General features: G+C 53.6%; 1 protein-coding gene across 1 annotated transcript; it reads right to left on the reverse strand.

Moving 5' to 3' along the window:
- Window positions 1-5,121: 5,121 nt before the first annotated feature.
- Window positions 5,122-10,667, reverse strand: LOC131414624 (ral guanine nucleotide dissociation stimulator-like). Its single transcript, XM_058555620.1, has 8 exons — window positions 10,617-10,667; window positions 9,647-9,862; window positions 9,182-9,285; window positions 8,609-8,678; window positions 6,984-7,052; window positions 6,469-6,543; window positions 5,366-5,487; window positions 5,122-5,158 (listed from the first exon to the last, which is right to left on the reverse strand). The coding sequence occupies exons 1-8, from the start codon at window positions 10,665-10,667 to the stop codon at window positions 5,122-5,124; spliced, it is 744 nt and encodes a 247-aa protein (XP_058411603.1).
- Window positions 10,668-13,573: the final 2,906 nt, after the last annotated feature.

Below are 13,573 nucleotides of genomic sequence, written 5' to 3' on the forward strand. Positions count from 1 at the left end.
ACAGCGGCGCCTCCTCCATCTTCCTGAGGAAAAGAAGTTCATTCTCCACTGAGGACTCACCTCCCCTGTCCTCTGGTGAAATGCGCATGCGCCTCACTCTGCTCAGAGGGGCCAGGTTCTAGTTCCTGGTCATTGGAGGCAGCGCGGGATGTTCAGAACCCACAGTTTGGGGGTGGCCGGGCGCCCCCTTCTGGCAATGGTGCTAAATCACTCAAAACCTCAGTGCCCCAGCCTTTCTGCTGGTGGCACTGGTGATGTTCTGCTGCAGTCATGTCTCTGTGCCCAGGACATGCCTCCCTCCTTGGAGCCATGGCCTGCAAGAGAAGGGAGTCATCAGGCTTTGGAGTCCTTGGGAAAATGCCACCTCCGTGCCGTGGCACAATGAACGTACTGATTTCAAGTCCCTAGAAAAGAGCCACCCGTTTCCACCATAGGATTCTCCCTTGGATCTTCTATCTGTTAGAACCACAGGACTGCAGCTCGGCTTGTGATCAGAGTCTCCTTGATAAACTACCAGGTGGACTTGATCACAGTCACAGACAAGTGAAACCCAAGATGAAAGTGGAATATCTCTTGGCTCATCCTCATTTGGGAATTGTGGTCCCGAAGTCCTTCTGAGAAATCAGTAGCTCTCTGAAGCAGTGGACTACAGCTGGCATGCCTTGGAGCTTGTCAGGGAGGGAATCCCACTGTGCTTCTCTCTCATTTAGGAAGTCATCTCAAAAGCTAGTGAAATAAGGAAGAACATTGGGCTATGACTCTCTCTTTTGGATTATGTTTTTACGTACAAGAAAGTAATCTGCACTCATACCAGCTGTAAGTATCTGAAAACAAAATAATGGTAATATATTTACAATATGATACATCTTTAATATCAACAAATTACTTACAGAGAACATGATCTTTGATTCTTAAATAAATAAACTATGTACAGGTGTCAAATTATAATGCTGTACACCTGAAACCCCTAGTAGGAAAAATAAACAAACTTATGAATCACATTTTTTATTTATCCTTTCATGTCGTCAAGGGCTATTTGCTGTTTTTGCAGATTGTGAAATATAATTTTTCATGGAAAACTTGCTTCGGAATATTTTTTTGTTACAGACTTCTTTAAGTTGACATTAACTGCTGTGACAGATATACATGAAAATATCAGTTGTTTGAACATTAAACAAATGTATGTTTCCTTCATATAACACCTCAACACAGGCTTTCAAAGAGCAAGTGACTCTGCTTGTTGGTTTTTCTCCAATCAGAGATTCAGGGACCCAGCCACCTTCAATTTGTGGCTTTGCTGTCATCAACACTTGGCTTCAACTCTGGGTGTGTCCCGGGGTTTATTCCCCTCCGTTGTCAAGGGGAATGTATGGCACATCCTGGGGCGTGTTTTCGTGGTCTGAACCTATACATGCAAATAGCCCTTCCTCCCCCATTTCCTTGCTGAGCACTTCTTCAAAGGGCCACACAGCAAAGAGCAAAGAGGCAGGGAAAGGAAATCTTATTGTGGTGCCACAGGAAAGGAGAGGATTTGGTGAATAAGACCTCTTTTGGCTTTTAAATATGTGCACAAATGCTATTTTTAGAACAAACAACCAATTTTCTTGATTGCACACATTTCTTCACTGAAAAGTGGGACTCAAAGTCTGATTGCACAAATTAATCCCAGGGGACAAACGTACGGAAAAGGACAAGGATGTCACTCATTAAGGTTCACAGCATCATAGGCTCTTTGAAAAGTTGATTCACATTGATTGTCAAAGGGCCCTTGTTTTCTGGGATATAAGGAAGAACACGATTAACAGTTGGGGTAGCAGGTGCGGGTTGATGAGCATCCATCACTCAGTCACGACCAGACTTCTCAGGCATCCAGGACGGTCAGTGTCGCCATCACTCAGCAGGCAGAGGGGTGGCGGGGAACCCGCTCCATGTGCTTTGAGCACTTCATACCGCCCTGCAGGTAATATGTCGTCCCTGACAGGGACACACAGGTGACGTTCTCTACTTTCAAATAGATTAATCTTTGCAAAATGTACAAGTGGCTGACAAATATTCCTGAGAATAAAAGGTTAATCAGGTTATTTCCAGGCATAAAACCACCAGGTGAAAGAGAAAATGTCTGAACTGATCCTTTGATGTAAGAGGAATTCTTCTGACAGTCCCCAGTGCCTGATGAAGCAACACGTATCTGATCGGGGCTAATGAGAAGTTAGCCAAAAGTCCTGTTGTGCAGATATTTGAAATGTGAATATATGGATTTTTCTGACCTTACCTTTAATTTAAATGTGGAATCTAAGAAGCAAAACACATAGAAACAGAATAGAATGGTGGTTGCCAGGACTGGGAGGTGGGGATAATGGGGAGATGTTGGACAAAGGGGACAAACTTTCCCTTAGAAGATGAATAAATTCTGGGATCTAATGTACGGAATGATCACGAAAGTTAACAATAGTGTGTGATATGCTTGAAAGTTGCTAAGAGAGTAGATCTGAAATGTTCTCACCAAAAAGAATGGTTATTATGTGAGGTGATGGAAGTGTTCACTAATCTTCGATGGTAATCACTTCACAGTATATGTGTCTATCAAACTGTCACCTCCTAATCCTTAAACTTACACAATGTTATATGTCAATTATAACATGATAAAGCTGGGGGAGAAAAGAACTTCAAGATGGCACCAGAAGAGCATGAAACCAAGCACAGGGCTGTTCTCAGCAAGGGCCCTTGTGTGACAGCACAGTCACATGCCTATGAAGCCAGCTGTGGTTCTCCCTGCAAAAACCCATCTAAACCCTGAGCTCTTGTCACCGTCTCCACTGCTGACGCCCTGGCCTGAGCTCCACCGGATGACCATTGTTGTCTCCTAACAGGCCCCTGCTTCTGCCTTTGTGCCTTCAGTTGACTCCCACACAACAGCCAGGGTCAGTCAGATGACATCCCTCCCACTCTTACAACCCTTCACTGGCCCTTCATTTCAGGAGAGTAAAACCAATGTCCTTGCAGTGGCTGACAAGTCTGTTCACATCCCCCAGGGGTCTCCCCCTCGCTCACTTGGCTTCAGCAGCACTGAGTCTCAAACAGGCCACAAACAAGCCAGGCACGTTCTTCCTGTGGCATTTTACCTGGCTCTGCCCCCGCCTGGAGTCTCGCTGGAAATGTGTGCCCACATTGGATGCTCTCTCTCCTGTCTATCTTTTAGGTCATTTTCAGTCATATGTATTTATTAGGCCCCAGACACTATTATAGGCACAGATGGTGGGATCCAGCATCTCTGTGATCAATATGAGGTAGAATATCATTTCATAAGTGTATTGACTATTTTGTAGATATTTTGCTGGATAAATAAATAAATAAATAAATAGAGAATAATAGGGAAAGAAAAAATTTCTTATACTCCCAAACAATTGATAGAAATAGTTAGATATCAAGGATATGGAGCTTAATTGGCCCTTCCTTAACTTTGGGACTAGGGTTAGGGGTAGGGTCACAGATAGGCTTAGCCATTATTCAGAATTACTATGAGGGTGCAGACATGGGTGGGTGGCCAATCCCTGAGGGCCACGCATCTGGGGAGGGCGGTCCTGCACTTGGTAGAAGCTGCCTGGAAGTCAGGGCTCAGAGGCCCAGAGGCCACGCTCTTCACTTATGCTCAGAGATCGTCTTTCCATGGAGGCGACGAAGTTGAGAAGGAAGAACACGTGCAGCCCAGTGGTCAGGAGGGGATTCAAGGCTATAAAATACCTGCCCACTGGACCGACGTTTGAGGAGCAGCACTGGAGGGCAGTGAGAGGTAGTGGAATTCTGTTGGAACAGCTGGAAGTTTCATTTATGATACCATAACTCTACAAATTTTGAAAAAGAACACATCTCAGAATTAATGGTGGTGGTAGCTAGAAACTTATTTAGTTAAGAAAATGGTCTGTTCAGCTGAAATACTTCAAAATCAAAGCCATTTCTTGGAGCAGAGTTAGTTTTGTTCAATTCCCAGCCCCTGTCCATTTGTGCACTCATCCATTCACTATGTAACTGAGCCTTCCCCAGATTAGCCACAGTGGCTCCTGGCCATCTGACCTTCAGATCCCATGCAGTGGGCAGATTAGCATGTGATCTCTGTGCACCCCTCCGGTTCTTTCTACTTCATTTTCTAGATTCACATAGAGACACAGATAACTTTTAGAAACTAAGTGTAGCTGTATTTATGTCATAAAAAGCACACTGGGCCATCCTGAGATGTACTGCCTGGCCTCACTGCCTTATGGATTTCAGGGTGCACACGGAGCCGATGGAGGGAGATTGAGGGTGGCAGGTCCTGCCTGCCCTTGGTCCATTTGCCAATGGCCTTCCCCTCGCCTTGTCCTCTCCACACGCACAGTTCCATCTTGTTACATGTTTCCCACTCTTAGAGCTGACGCCTTTCCAGAGATTGAACTAGAAAACTACAAGTTCCAAATATTTGGTCCCAAGAAACCTCAGCAAGAGAAGCAGAAAATGTTTCCTCTTCCTCCAGAGTGTAGAAAGGCAGCCACTCTCCTGGGCACACAGTGGTCCTGGCAAGTGGTATTTTAAAGACAGCGACGTTTCTGTGGCTGCTGCTCTGCCTGGGAGTGGACCTCCAACCTGAAGTCTCAGGGGTCTGCTGGGCCATCTCTGCTCCTGGCCCAGCGTCAAGACACTGAAATGAACCTGCCCTCTGAGGAGGGGGTCTTGGGGGTCTCCTTCAGTAGCCAGGGAGGGGAGCTGGCCCCTCTCCCTTCTCCCACATACAATAATCTGATGACTGTACAATCTCTTAATTCAAGGAGGAACCTGACAGTCAGTACAGCATTTAAATTGGCATAGGAAGTAGAAGAACCAAACCACAACTCCCAGGCTGTAAATCAAATAGGAATTTAATGTAACAATATTCAAATCTAGTGTTAACTATTTACAATGAAATATCGCCGCTACAAAGAGAGAAAGCGGCCTTGGGGAAGAGGTGGCAGGGAGATGGGGCCAGTGCTCCCCGAGTACCCTGGCTGTGTCCCCACTGCAGGGGGTGAGGTCGTACTAGCACTGGGCACTCCTTCAGTCCTCGGCTTGATGGTGGCTGTGTCCTCTTGGCCTTGAGAGTTCTCTGGCCAACTAGGAGCGGGGCTCCAGCAGGCACGACAGCATGTAGCTACAGGACAGGGTGACACCTGTGACCTACCAGAGTCCACAGTCCAGGTGTCCCTCCCAGCATCCGCCCAGCAGCTGGAGCCCAGGTGCCCCGGCCGTCACCACGCAACAGGGTCGGGGCTGAGGAGGGAGCCATGGACACGGGCTGCCTGGACTGGCCAGCAGGGAGAGGCCACCTCCACCCTCCCCATCTCTGGTCCGGCCTCACCTCTCATTCTCACTGAGCCGCTCCATGTTGGAGAACCAGGCCCCAAATCGCTCCTCGGGCTCTAGGTTGTAATCCTCGGCTGCCTCCTGGAGCTGCACGATCTCCATCATTACTTTGTGCTCCTGGGACCAGAGGGAAGGACGGATGCACACAGAGCCTGCTGGGGGATGCTGCAGGGCCCTGAGGCAGTGAGGAGTGGGGCAGTGGACTGGTCCTGGCGCTTTGCTCACGTGGGAACCTCTTTCCCTCCAACTCCATCCAGGCCCTACCTGTACTCAGAGATGGGGATAAACAGCCCCTCCTCCAGGAAGTTTCCCCTGATGCCATCCCTCCTACCGCCACCCACCAGCTGCGTGGCTCTCCCACTTCTCCGTTATCCAACTCTCTCGATACACGATACACGGAGGATGCAGGGGATGGAGCCGAGGAGTGATCTGCCCAGGGGCACCTCTGATTTCCACTCCTCCTCCCTCCCCCACAGGGACTGCCACAGCTGCTCACCTTTTTCTTTTTCTGGTGGTTGACCTCATTCCCCTGGAAGGCAGACAGCCAAAGTCCATCAGAGAGAGCCCCCTAGCCATGACTAGCCCCCTATGCCCACCCCTTCTCATGCTGCACTACTGCCAGGTCCCAGGAGGGGGCCGGGCATGCACAGACAACAGGACTTGGACCTAGGCCAGGCTCTGGGCTCCAGGGAAGGGAGGACATGGGGGCTGAGGTTCAGGGACCCTGTAGCCCAAGCCTCGCTGATGACAGACAGGGAGGCTGAGGCCTCAGGCAGGGAGGGGCCGCTCCATCCTTGATGTGTTACTTGTTTTGGAGGGGCCCAACTTCTCTCACGTCCCTCAAACAAGTCCTCCTGCAGCTCTGCAGTCAGGCAGCTCTGCTGCGTCATCAGCCTGGGGAACTGGGGTGCGGGTGTCATGGGCAGACTTTGTTCCCTCATCCCTAAGATGTGCATGATGTCCCAGCTCACAGGGGTGGCGGTGAGGCTCTCATGAGAGGAAGTTACCGTGTTCTGACCACTCAGGGCTCAGTAGTGGGGCTCTCTCTTCCCGAGCCCCAATCCTGGTCACCCCCGCCCTGCCCCCAGGCTCACCCACCTCCAGATAATCCTCCATCGCAGCGTCCAGCATCACCAGCTCAGTTAGGATGGCACCAAGGAAGGGGACGACAGCCTGTGCCATTGGGGTTGGATGGGATGAGCCCCTGGTCTCAGGTGTCCCCAAGGTCCCTCCCCTGAAACCTCTCATCCTCAACCTCCTGGCCCATGCCAAGGTTCCCACGTGGAGCATCCTCAACCCTTAATAGCCTCCCCTCATTCCCCACCCCTCACACTTCAAGAACACCCGACTCCTCCTCATCACCTCCCAGGGCCTGCTTTTGGCCAATCACAGGGTATTTGATCCTTGTGATCCCTCTACACTCCTAAGTCCATCCTGCACCAGCTCTCCAGGCCCTCCTCCTGGTCACTTCTAAGGGAGGATTCCAGGCACTGTGGCAAAGGAGGCAGGGCTGCAGGAGGAAGGCCCCTCCTCTCTGGATTGGAGGCCTCCAGCTGGGAGGGCAGAGCCCCTCTCCTCTGACCCTGGAGCCCTTCCCCCGCAGGCACACTCACCTTCTTCTGCAGCCTCTTCTGGCCTCTCTGGAGGTTCGTCAGCAGGGTGGCAAACTTGGAGGGCCGCTTCTGCCAGGATGGAGGACAGGGTCAACCAGGCCATACTCCCCTCACCCCCTTTCTCCTCAGCACCACTGGCCTCAGACCCTGGACATCTGAACCAAGTCAGCTGGTACCAATGCTACTCCATCCTCCATTAAGTTCTGATTCTAGAACAATCCCAGCTCCAACAGTCACTCAGTGTGTGACCTTGGGGCTGCGGCCTGTCCTCCTTGAGGCTGTTTCCTCATCTGGAAAGTGTGAGAACTCACCTACCTCACGGGTTCTCCTGAGGACTCGTGATCGTGTGACCATCATCACGGTTCTCGCCCTCACCCCTCCAGGTGGAGCAGGGCAGAAAGCACCACACATCCCTTTCCTCCCTTTTCCCTCATCTGTGCTCTGTGAGGCCTGCACCACATGATCCTCATCCCTCCATTTCCCAGGTGTGGACAGAGGCCCAAAGAGGGATAGTGAGTTGCTCAGGGGCCCACAGAACAGAGACCACTTGCCCAGCACAGCCAGAGATGCTGTTCCCGCTGCACTCCCCTAACCCCCAGCCCCACCGCTGACCAGAGTCCTGTCCTCTGGGCTCTCAAGTGGTGCCCTGACCCCCATCTGGGCCGAGCCACGGATGGGGAAGGACAGGGTGTCTCGGGAACCTGGTTGAGTGGCTCCTGCTGCCCCAGCCCACGGGAGTCTCTGCTCTGCAGACTGGAACTGAGGCCAAGCCAAAGCCTTCAGGTCCCCAAGGAACCCCTCAGGATGGTGCCCTGCTCTGCAGTATTTCTTCTTCCACACAGTAATGGGAACCCCCGAGGTGCCACCACTGATTGATGGTGTAGAGTGTAACAGGATGCTTTTCTTCCTCTTTTACGTGAAGCATATGAGGTCTATTCATGAAGGATCCAAGAAGAATCCATCAGTTCCCCAGACACCTCTCATAAGCCACCTGGGCACGATTTAGTTCTGACTAGGCACCAGGTGAGATTCCTGACTGTGACAGACAAGCAGTGAGAACTCTAGGGGCCCAGTGCGGAGTCACAGAGGCACACACATCCGTCTCTGCCCCAGCCATTTGGACCCAAGGCTGGGCAGCCTTTGCACACCTGGCCCAAGGGAAACCCCCTGCAGTGCCCTTCCCTGTGGCTGGCAGGGTGCCCTCCACTTGGAGGCGTGGTGAAGACAGAGGAGCAGCAGGGGCCTGGCTTCCTGAGGACAGACTGCACTGGCTTAGGGAAGAAAGGTACCCCACCCACCCCGTCCACCCCACAGCCTGGAAGAAGCTAAGTGCCAGCAGCGTGGACCAGCACGGAAAGCAGCACCTGCTAAACTGGCCAGCTCAGCATCCCCTCCTGGAAATCCCAGCCACCACCACTTCATTCCATGACCAGGGCCTCCCACCCTTCACACCCCTCCCCCACCTGCCCATGCAACAAACAGATCCCAACTTCCTGTTCATCCAGGAGAGATCAGAACTTTTCACAGAAACTTTGAGAAACTAAAACACCACATCCTGCCCAGTCCCCCCTACCCCCTCCCCCCTCCCCCCTCCTCTCTATCCAGACCTCCAGCCTCCACTCTACCTTGATGAGCAGTTCCCAGCCCACTGCGTTGTCTTCATTACAGAGCTTTTTAAATTTTCGGCAGCTCTTCCTGAGGGGAGGGGAAAGAAGGAAGGGGAAGTTGGGGAATAATGTGGGGGCTGGGGAGTATGAGTGCAGATTCCTTCTATATGAGCACCTCAAAGCTCCAAACTGCCCGGATGAGGGTTGTCACTGGGTTCCTCTGAGCACTAAGGTCTCCATGGACCACGGAGGGGGCTCTCATGTTGGTCACCTGGGGTCTCCATTCGCATGTCTCCTGAGAAGCTCTGTGTCGACCAGTTTGTTTTCAGTTGGGCATAGAGCTCTGGGCTATATTGGGAAGACTTGAAAATCTCCAGTGTGGCTCAAGCCACTCTCTGCCATTAAGGAAACTGAGTCCTGAAGCAGAACTGCTGGCCTAAGGTCCCGGGGAGGATCAGAGACCCTGCCCACCAGCCCAGTCCGGTCCCCAGGTTTGCTGCCTCCCAGGAGGCCCCAGCTGACTCGGGGCCATGGCAGCCATGTGGGAGATGCCTCCTCCCCCTGGTCCTCCTGTGGAGAGACACCACCCACCTGGAGACTTTCCCCCAGGTCTTCTTGAGACGGTGTATGGACACGCTCTGCAGGGCGGAGAGGATGGCCTGCAGGGAGGAGAAGTTCCTCAAGGCCTGGCACTCCTGAGGAATGGGAGAGAGTGAGCTGTGAGAGGGAGCAGGAGCCCGACTGGCTCTAGCTGCAGTCCCCCTCCGTTCCAGTCTCCCCTAACCGGGTGGGACAGACGCCCAGGGAGCCAGGCAGGGCACAGTCAGCCCCGAAGACTCACACTTCCAGGGAGGAGGATTGTAGCTCAACCCAAGGAAGGAGCCAGGTGGGAAGTGAGCACCCCACCACTGGGACATGTGAGTCAGGGTCAGTGGGCCCCTGGCAGAAAGGGCCAAGGGACCGTGCAGGGGCTTAGCCCACAGACTTCAATCCTGAGAGCTGATAAAGGAGAAGAGGCAGTTCCGAAGGCTCTGGAGAGGGCCTCCCACAGCGTACCCTGGCCACCTGAATCCAGTGCTCCACCACCCTGGCTCTGTCCCGGGCCGTCATGCTTGGGTCCCCGAGGCAGGAGGTGACAACACAGTTGGCCACACTGTTGAACTGCACGACTGTGGCACGAACGGTGGGCGCCAGGTGCTCATTGCCAGGCTTGTTCCTCTTGCTCCAGGTGGAGCCCAGGCACTGAGAGGGCACCACGTTCTTGAACAGTTCCTGGGGAGCAGGGGAATGTCACTCGGCCGTGCCACAGCCCAGCTTTGTGTCCCTGGCAGGGGTCACCAGTCAGAGCTGGAGCTCAAGAAGCTGGGGCTGTGTTCTGAGCCCTGTGGGGGCCCTGGGTTTCATCCTCCATTCACTGAGGCATCCCAACACAGGATGACCCAGGACCCCATACTGGGGGCGAAGACAGGGGAGCACTGCACCCAGCCCAGCCCCACTAACTGCAGGCTCCAGAGGGCTGCTCAACTTGGCTCATCCCAAGGGGGCATTGTCCACCCATCCTGATCGTCCTCTGCTCCCACTCTCCACTCAGATGCGCCTGCATGTGGGGCCGCTACAGACACCAGCTCTGTTCGTGTGTCTCTCTTTTAGTGAAGTCCACATCTGGTGCCTAGTAAGTGATGAGGCTGTGGAGCCTCCTGGGAAGATGAGTGGGTTGCCCCTGGACCTGGCTGCACTCAGTGAGTTCTCCTCCCCCCCTCTTGGGCCAGGCCCCACCAGCTTTCTATCTGTCCTACCGCATTTACTCTGCACAGCGACTCTGTGCAGCAGGTCCTGGTACTTCCTGTCTCTATGATTTGAAGGTGCACAGAGAAGCCTTGGGAATTGCCCAGCCCACATGGCTGGGAAGTGGGGCAGCTGGGATTTGGACCCAGATCATAGGAACCCAAAAGGGGAAAGCAGGTGGGGGACAGCTGATGGCAGAGGGAAGGCTTGCCCCTCCCCACCCTCAGAGCCAGATGCTCACTGCGTCCATGACAGTCAACTGTTCTGCCACCGCCCTTGGAGAGAAGGCCATGAGGCTAGGTGTCGCCTCATGTGTCTGCTTCTTACTGGCCGCACGCCAGGGACAGGAAGGCTCTGGAGCTGGAGGTGACTCTGCCTCTGTGATCAGAGCTGCAGATGGAAATCCCAGCAGACCTGCTGGCCCCGTTGACTCCAGTTCAGCACCCGGCACTTGAGCTGGAGCTGATGACGGCACCCGCTCCGCTTCTGGAGCAGCTGATGGAGGTGCTGCTGGCTCCAGTGCGGGAAGTGACGGGAGAAATAGAACTGGAGCCACGTCTGGCTCCAGATGTGGCCCTTGCTCTGGCTGTACAGCTGGCAGAAGCGAGGGAGCTGGTGATGGAGCAGAAGGAAGACAAAGGGTCACCTACAAAACTGACTTTCCATGTGCCCTTCCCCAAAGAGGAAGGATCCCACGGCCTTTAAGGGAATACCCAGTCATGACCCACCTCCTGGGGTAGTCTTCCCAACCTGCAGCCCCCCTTACCCGCTGACTCGGCCTCAGTGGCCTGGAAAAGCTCCAACTGGATGAGGAAAGGGGTGGCATGGTGCTTCTGGCCCAAGCCAGGAAGGATGTCCTGCATACATGCCAACTTTAGGTTGAACCCGGAACGGTGCAGGTGCTGCCAGATATCCTGGGGAGACGGCTCAGGCCAGGTGCCCAAGATGGGAGAGAGGGCGCTGGGGAGAGTCCCGTGGGGGGCAGAGTCAGAGGCCCGGCCTTGCATTCCACACTGTGTTCCCAGAGCACCCTCTCTGTGTCTGGGCCCAGAGGACGGCTCAGCCTAGTCCAACCCCTCTGTGGCTGTCCTTGCAGTGGAAGGCCTGCTCATCAAACAGGTCTAACAGAGAGCCTGTGTAAGGCTGCTCTTCCAACTGACACTCTTCTCCTGAAGGGCCTGGGCAGGGCCTACTCCATCCTCCATGCACTTGAGCATCAGGACTGAGGTTTGAGCAGACTTGTGAGCAGGCTGCTCACCACACCTACTATTCTGAGCCCCGATGGTGGTGGTTAGGAGATGTGCATGTGGAGAGGGCAGGCAGAGGGAGAGGGAACCGTGGAAGCGATGGTCTCTCAGTGGCCAACTCAGCCCAGCCTCTCCTCTGCTTCCCAGGGCTGCTGGGACCCCATCCACAGCTCTCTCTGACTCATTTCCTCCCTCAGGGGAAGCCCCCAGACCTCAGCCCTCCCACAGAAATCCAAACATCTGTGAGATCCAGCCTTCTGCCAGTCGCTCCCCACGCACAGTCTCCATAGTTCCCCAACCCCTTCTGTGGAGACGGGAGGCCCTCCTTCTGGACCCAAAGACCACTCATGATTTTAATTGATCCTGAAGTCCACCATTGTGGTCAGACTATGAGAGGATGCATCCATATCTAGAGGCAGCCAGGGGGTGTCACATCTAATGGACTGTGGACATGACTACTTATGACATCTAGAAGTGACTGTGAGGCTCTCAGCCTAGAAGTGAGCCCCAGGGATTGTATCTGCTTCATTCATTGGATTATCTCAGTGTCTAGAAAAGTGCCTGCCGTAGTAGGTGCTTAATACACATAGTTGACTGAATGAACCCCAACCAGATCCTTCCCAGTTATCTGAGTGAGCCTGGGCTCCTCTGCTGCCCCCAGAGATCACGAATCTGGACTCGCCAAGGACAAGAACCAGGATCAGCTGGAGGAAATCTCAACATTCTCTGCCAAACGGGGAAACAGTTCTCTTTCCAGGTGTTTTCCAAACTCACTAAGGCCACAGGCCAGTGAGGGGTAAGGCAGAGAGCTTCTTCACTGGGGACAGGGAAACAATAAATGTGAGGACACACAGCATGACCAGCAGCCCTTTCTCTAGAGCCAGGCAGCAGGTAAGCACCTGCCATGGCTTCTGCCATGATTTCCTACAATGACCCTATGAGCTTCATCCTCTTACCACCCTACCATTCAGATGAGCAAAGTGAAGCTCAGCGAGGTGTGGTGACATTCCCAGGACACACAGCTAGTAGGCGGGAGACTCACCACTGTGCTGTGGAGGGGGTGGGCACTCACCGATGGAACAGGTGGCCCAGGACCTGTGGGCTGGCGGTGAAGGCCAGGTACACGCACGAGAAGGTGGTGACGGAGATGTTTCCACCCTGGAAGGATGGTAGCAGGGAGTCTGCCACCTTCTCCACTGTGCCGGCCTTGAGGGTCAGCATCGTGCGGGCCTCATCCACGGACAGGGTGGATTCCTTTTCATAACACAGGGACAAAGAGGGAAATATAGTCAGTGGTGTCACCATGAACCACCAGGAGGATCGAGGTCTGGAGCTCAGACCTGAAACTCCCCGCACCTCAGGAACCTGTGCGAGAGGGACATGAGTGTCCGCCTTGAAAAAGGATTTGGGTTTCAAGCACATTTGAGTTTTAGGGGAATGATAAACGTGTGGCACCTTGAGGGACTTCTGTCACCTGAGGAACACTAGCACCTCCCTGGATTCAGAGCCTGTATTAAGAGCATTGTCCCAGTGAGTCATCAATAAACACCCCACTGTAGATATGGGAAAACAGAAGGTTGGGATTTCACATAGCTGCTCAAGACCATGCAGGTCAGAACTGAGAGCCACCCAGGGCTTGGGCTGCATGACGCTCCCTTTAAGCTCCTGAGGCTTGGTCCGCTCCTGACGTGGAGGAGAAGGGTCAGGGGACACCACACTCCTTGGAGGACCCTGCAGAGTCACCTGACTCAAGTGTGGGTTCTGGGCCCGCCCTGACCATCTCTGGTCCTGGGATGGAGACCCATCTCTGCGTGTTCTCACCCCAGACCAGCACTGGATGCTGTGTTGGCCTGATGCACCTGCCCCGTGTCCACACATATGGAGTAATTAAACGTGTCAGCCAGCTCCTCAACGATGTCCTGGGAGGCATTCTGCAAAGTCAGAGCCTGGG

This window comes from Diceros bicornis, chromosome 15 (assembly GCF_020826845.1).
Source record: "Diceros bicornis minor isolate mBicDic1 chromosome 15, mDicBic1.mat.cur, whole genome shotgun sequence".
NCBI lineage: Eukaryota > Metazoa > Chordata > Mammalia > Perissodactyla > Rhinocerotidae > Diceros > Diceros bicornis.

Coding starts and splice junctions, on each gene's coding strand:
- LOC131414624 (XM_058555620.1), bottom strand. CDS start 10,667: ATGGCCTTCTCTCCAAGGGCGGTGGCAGAACAGTTGACTGTCATGGAC. Junction 5,488..6,468: donor CGATGGAGGATTATCTGGAG/GTGGGTGAGCCT, acceptor CTCTGGTCCCAG/GAGCACAAAGTAATGATGGA. Junction 5,159..5,365: donor CGGCTCAGTGAGAATGAGAG/GTGAGGCCGGAC, acceptor CCTGTCCTGTAG/CTACATGCTGTCGTGCCTGC.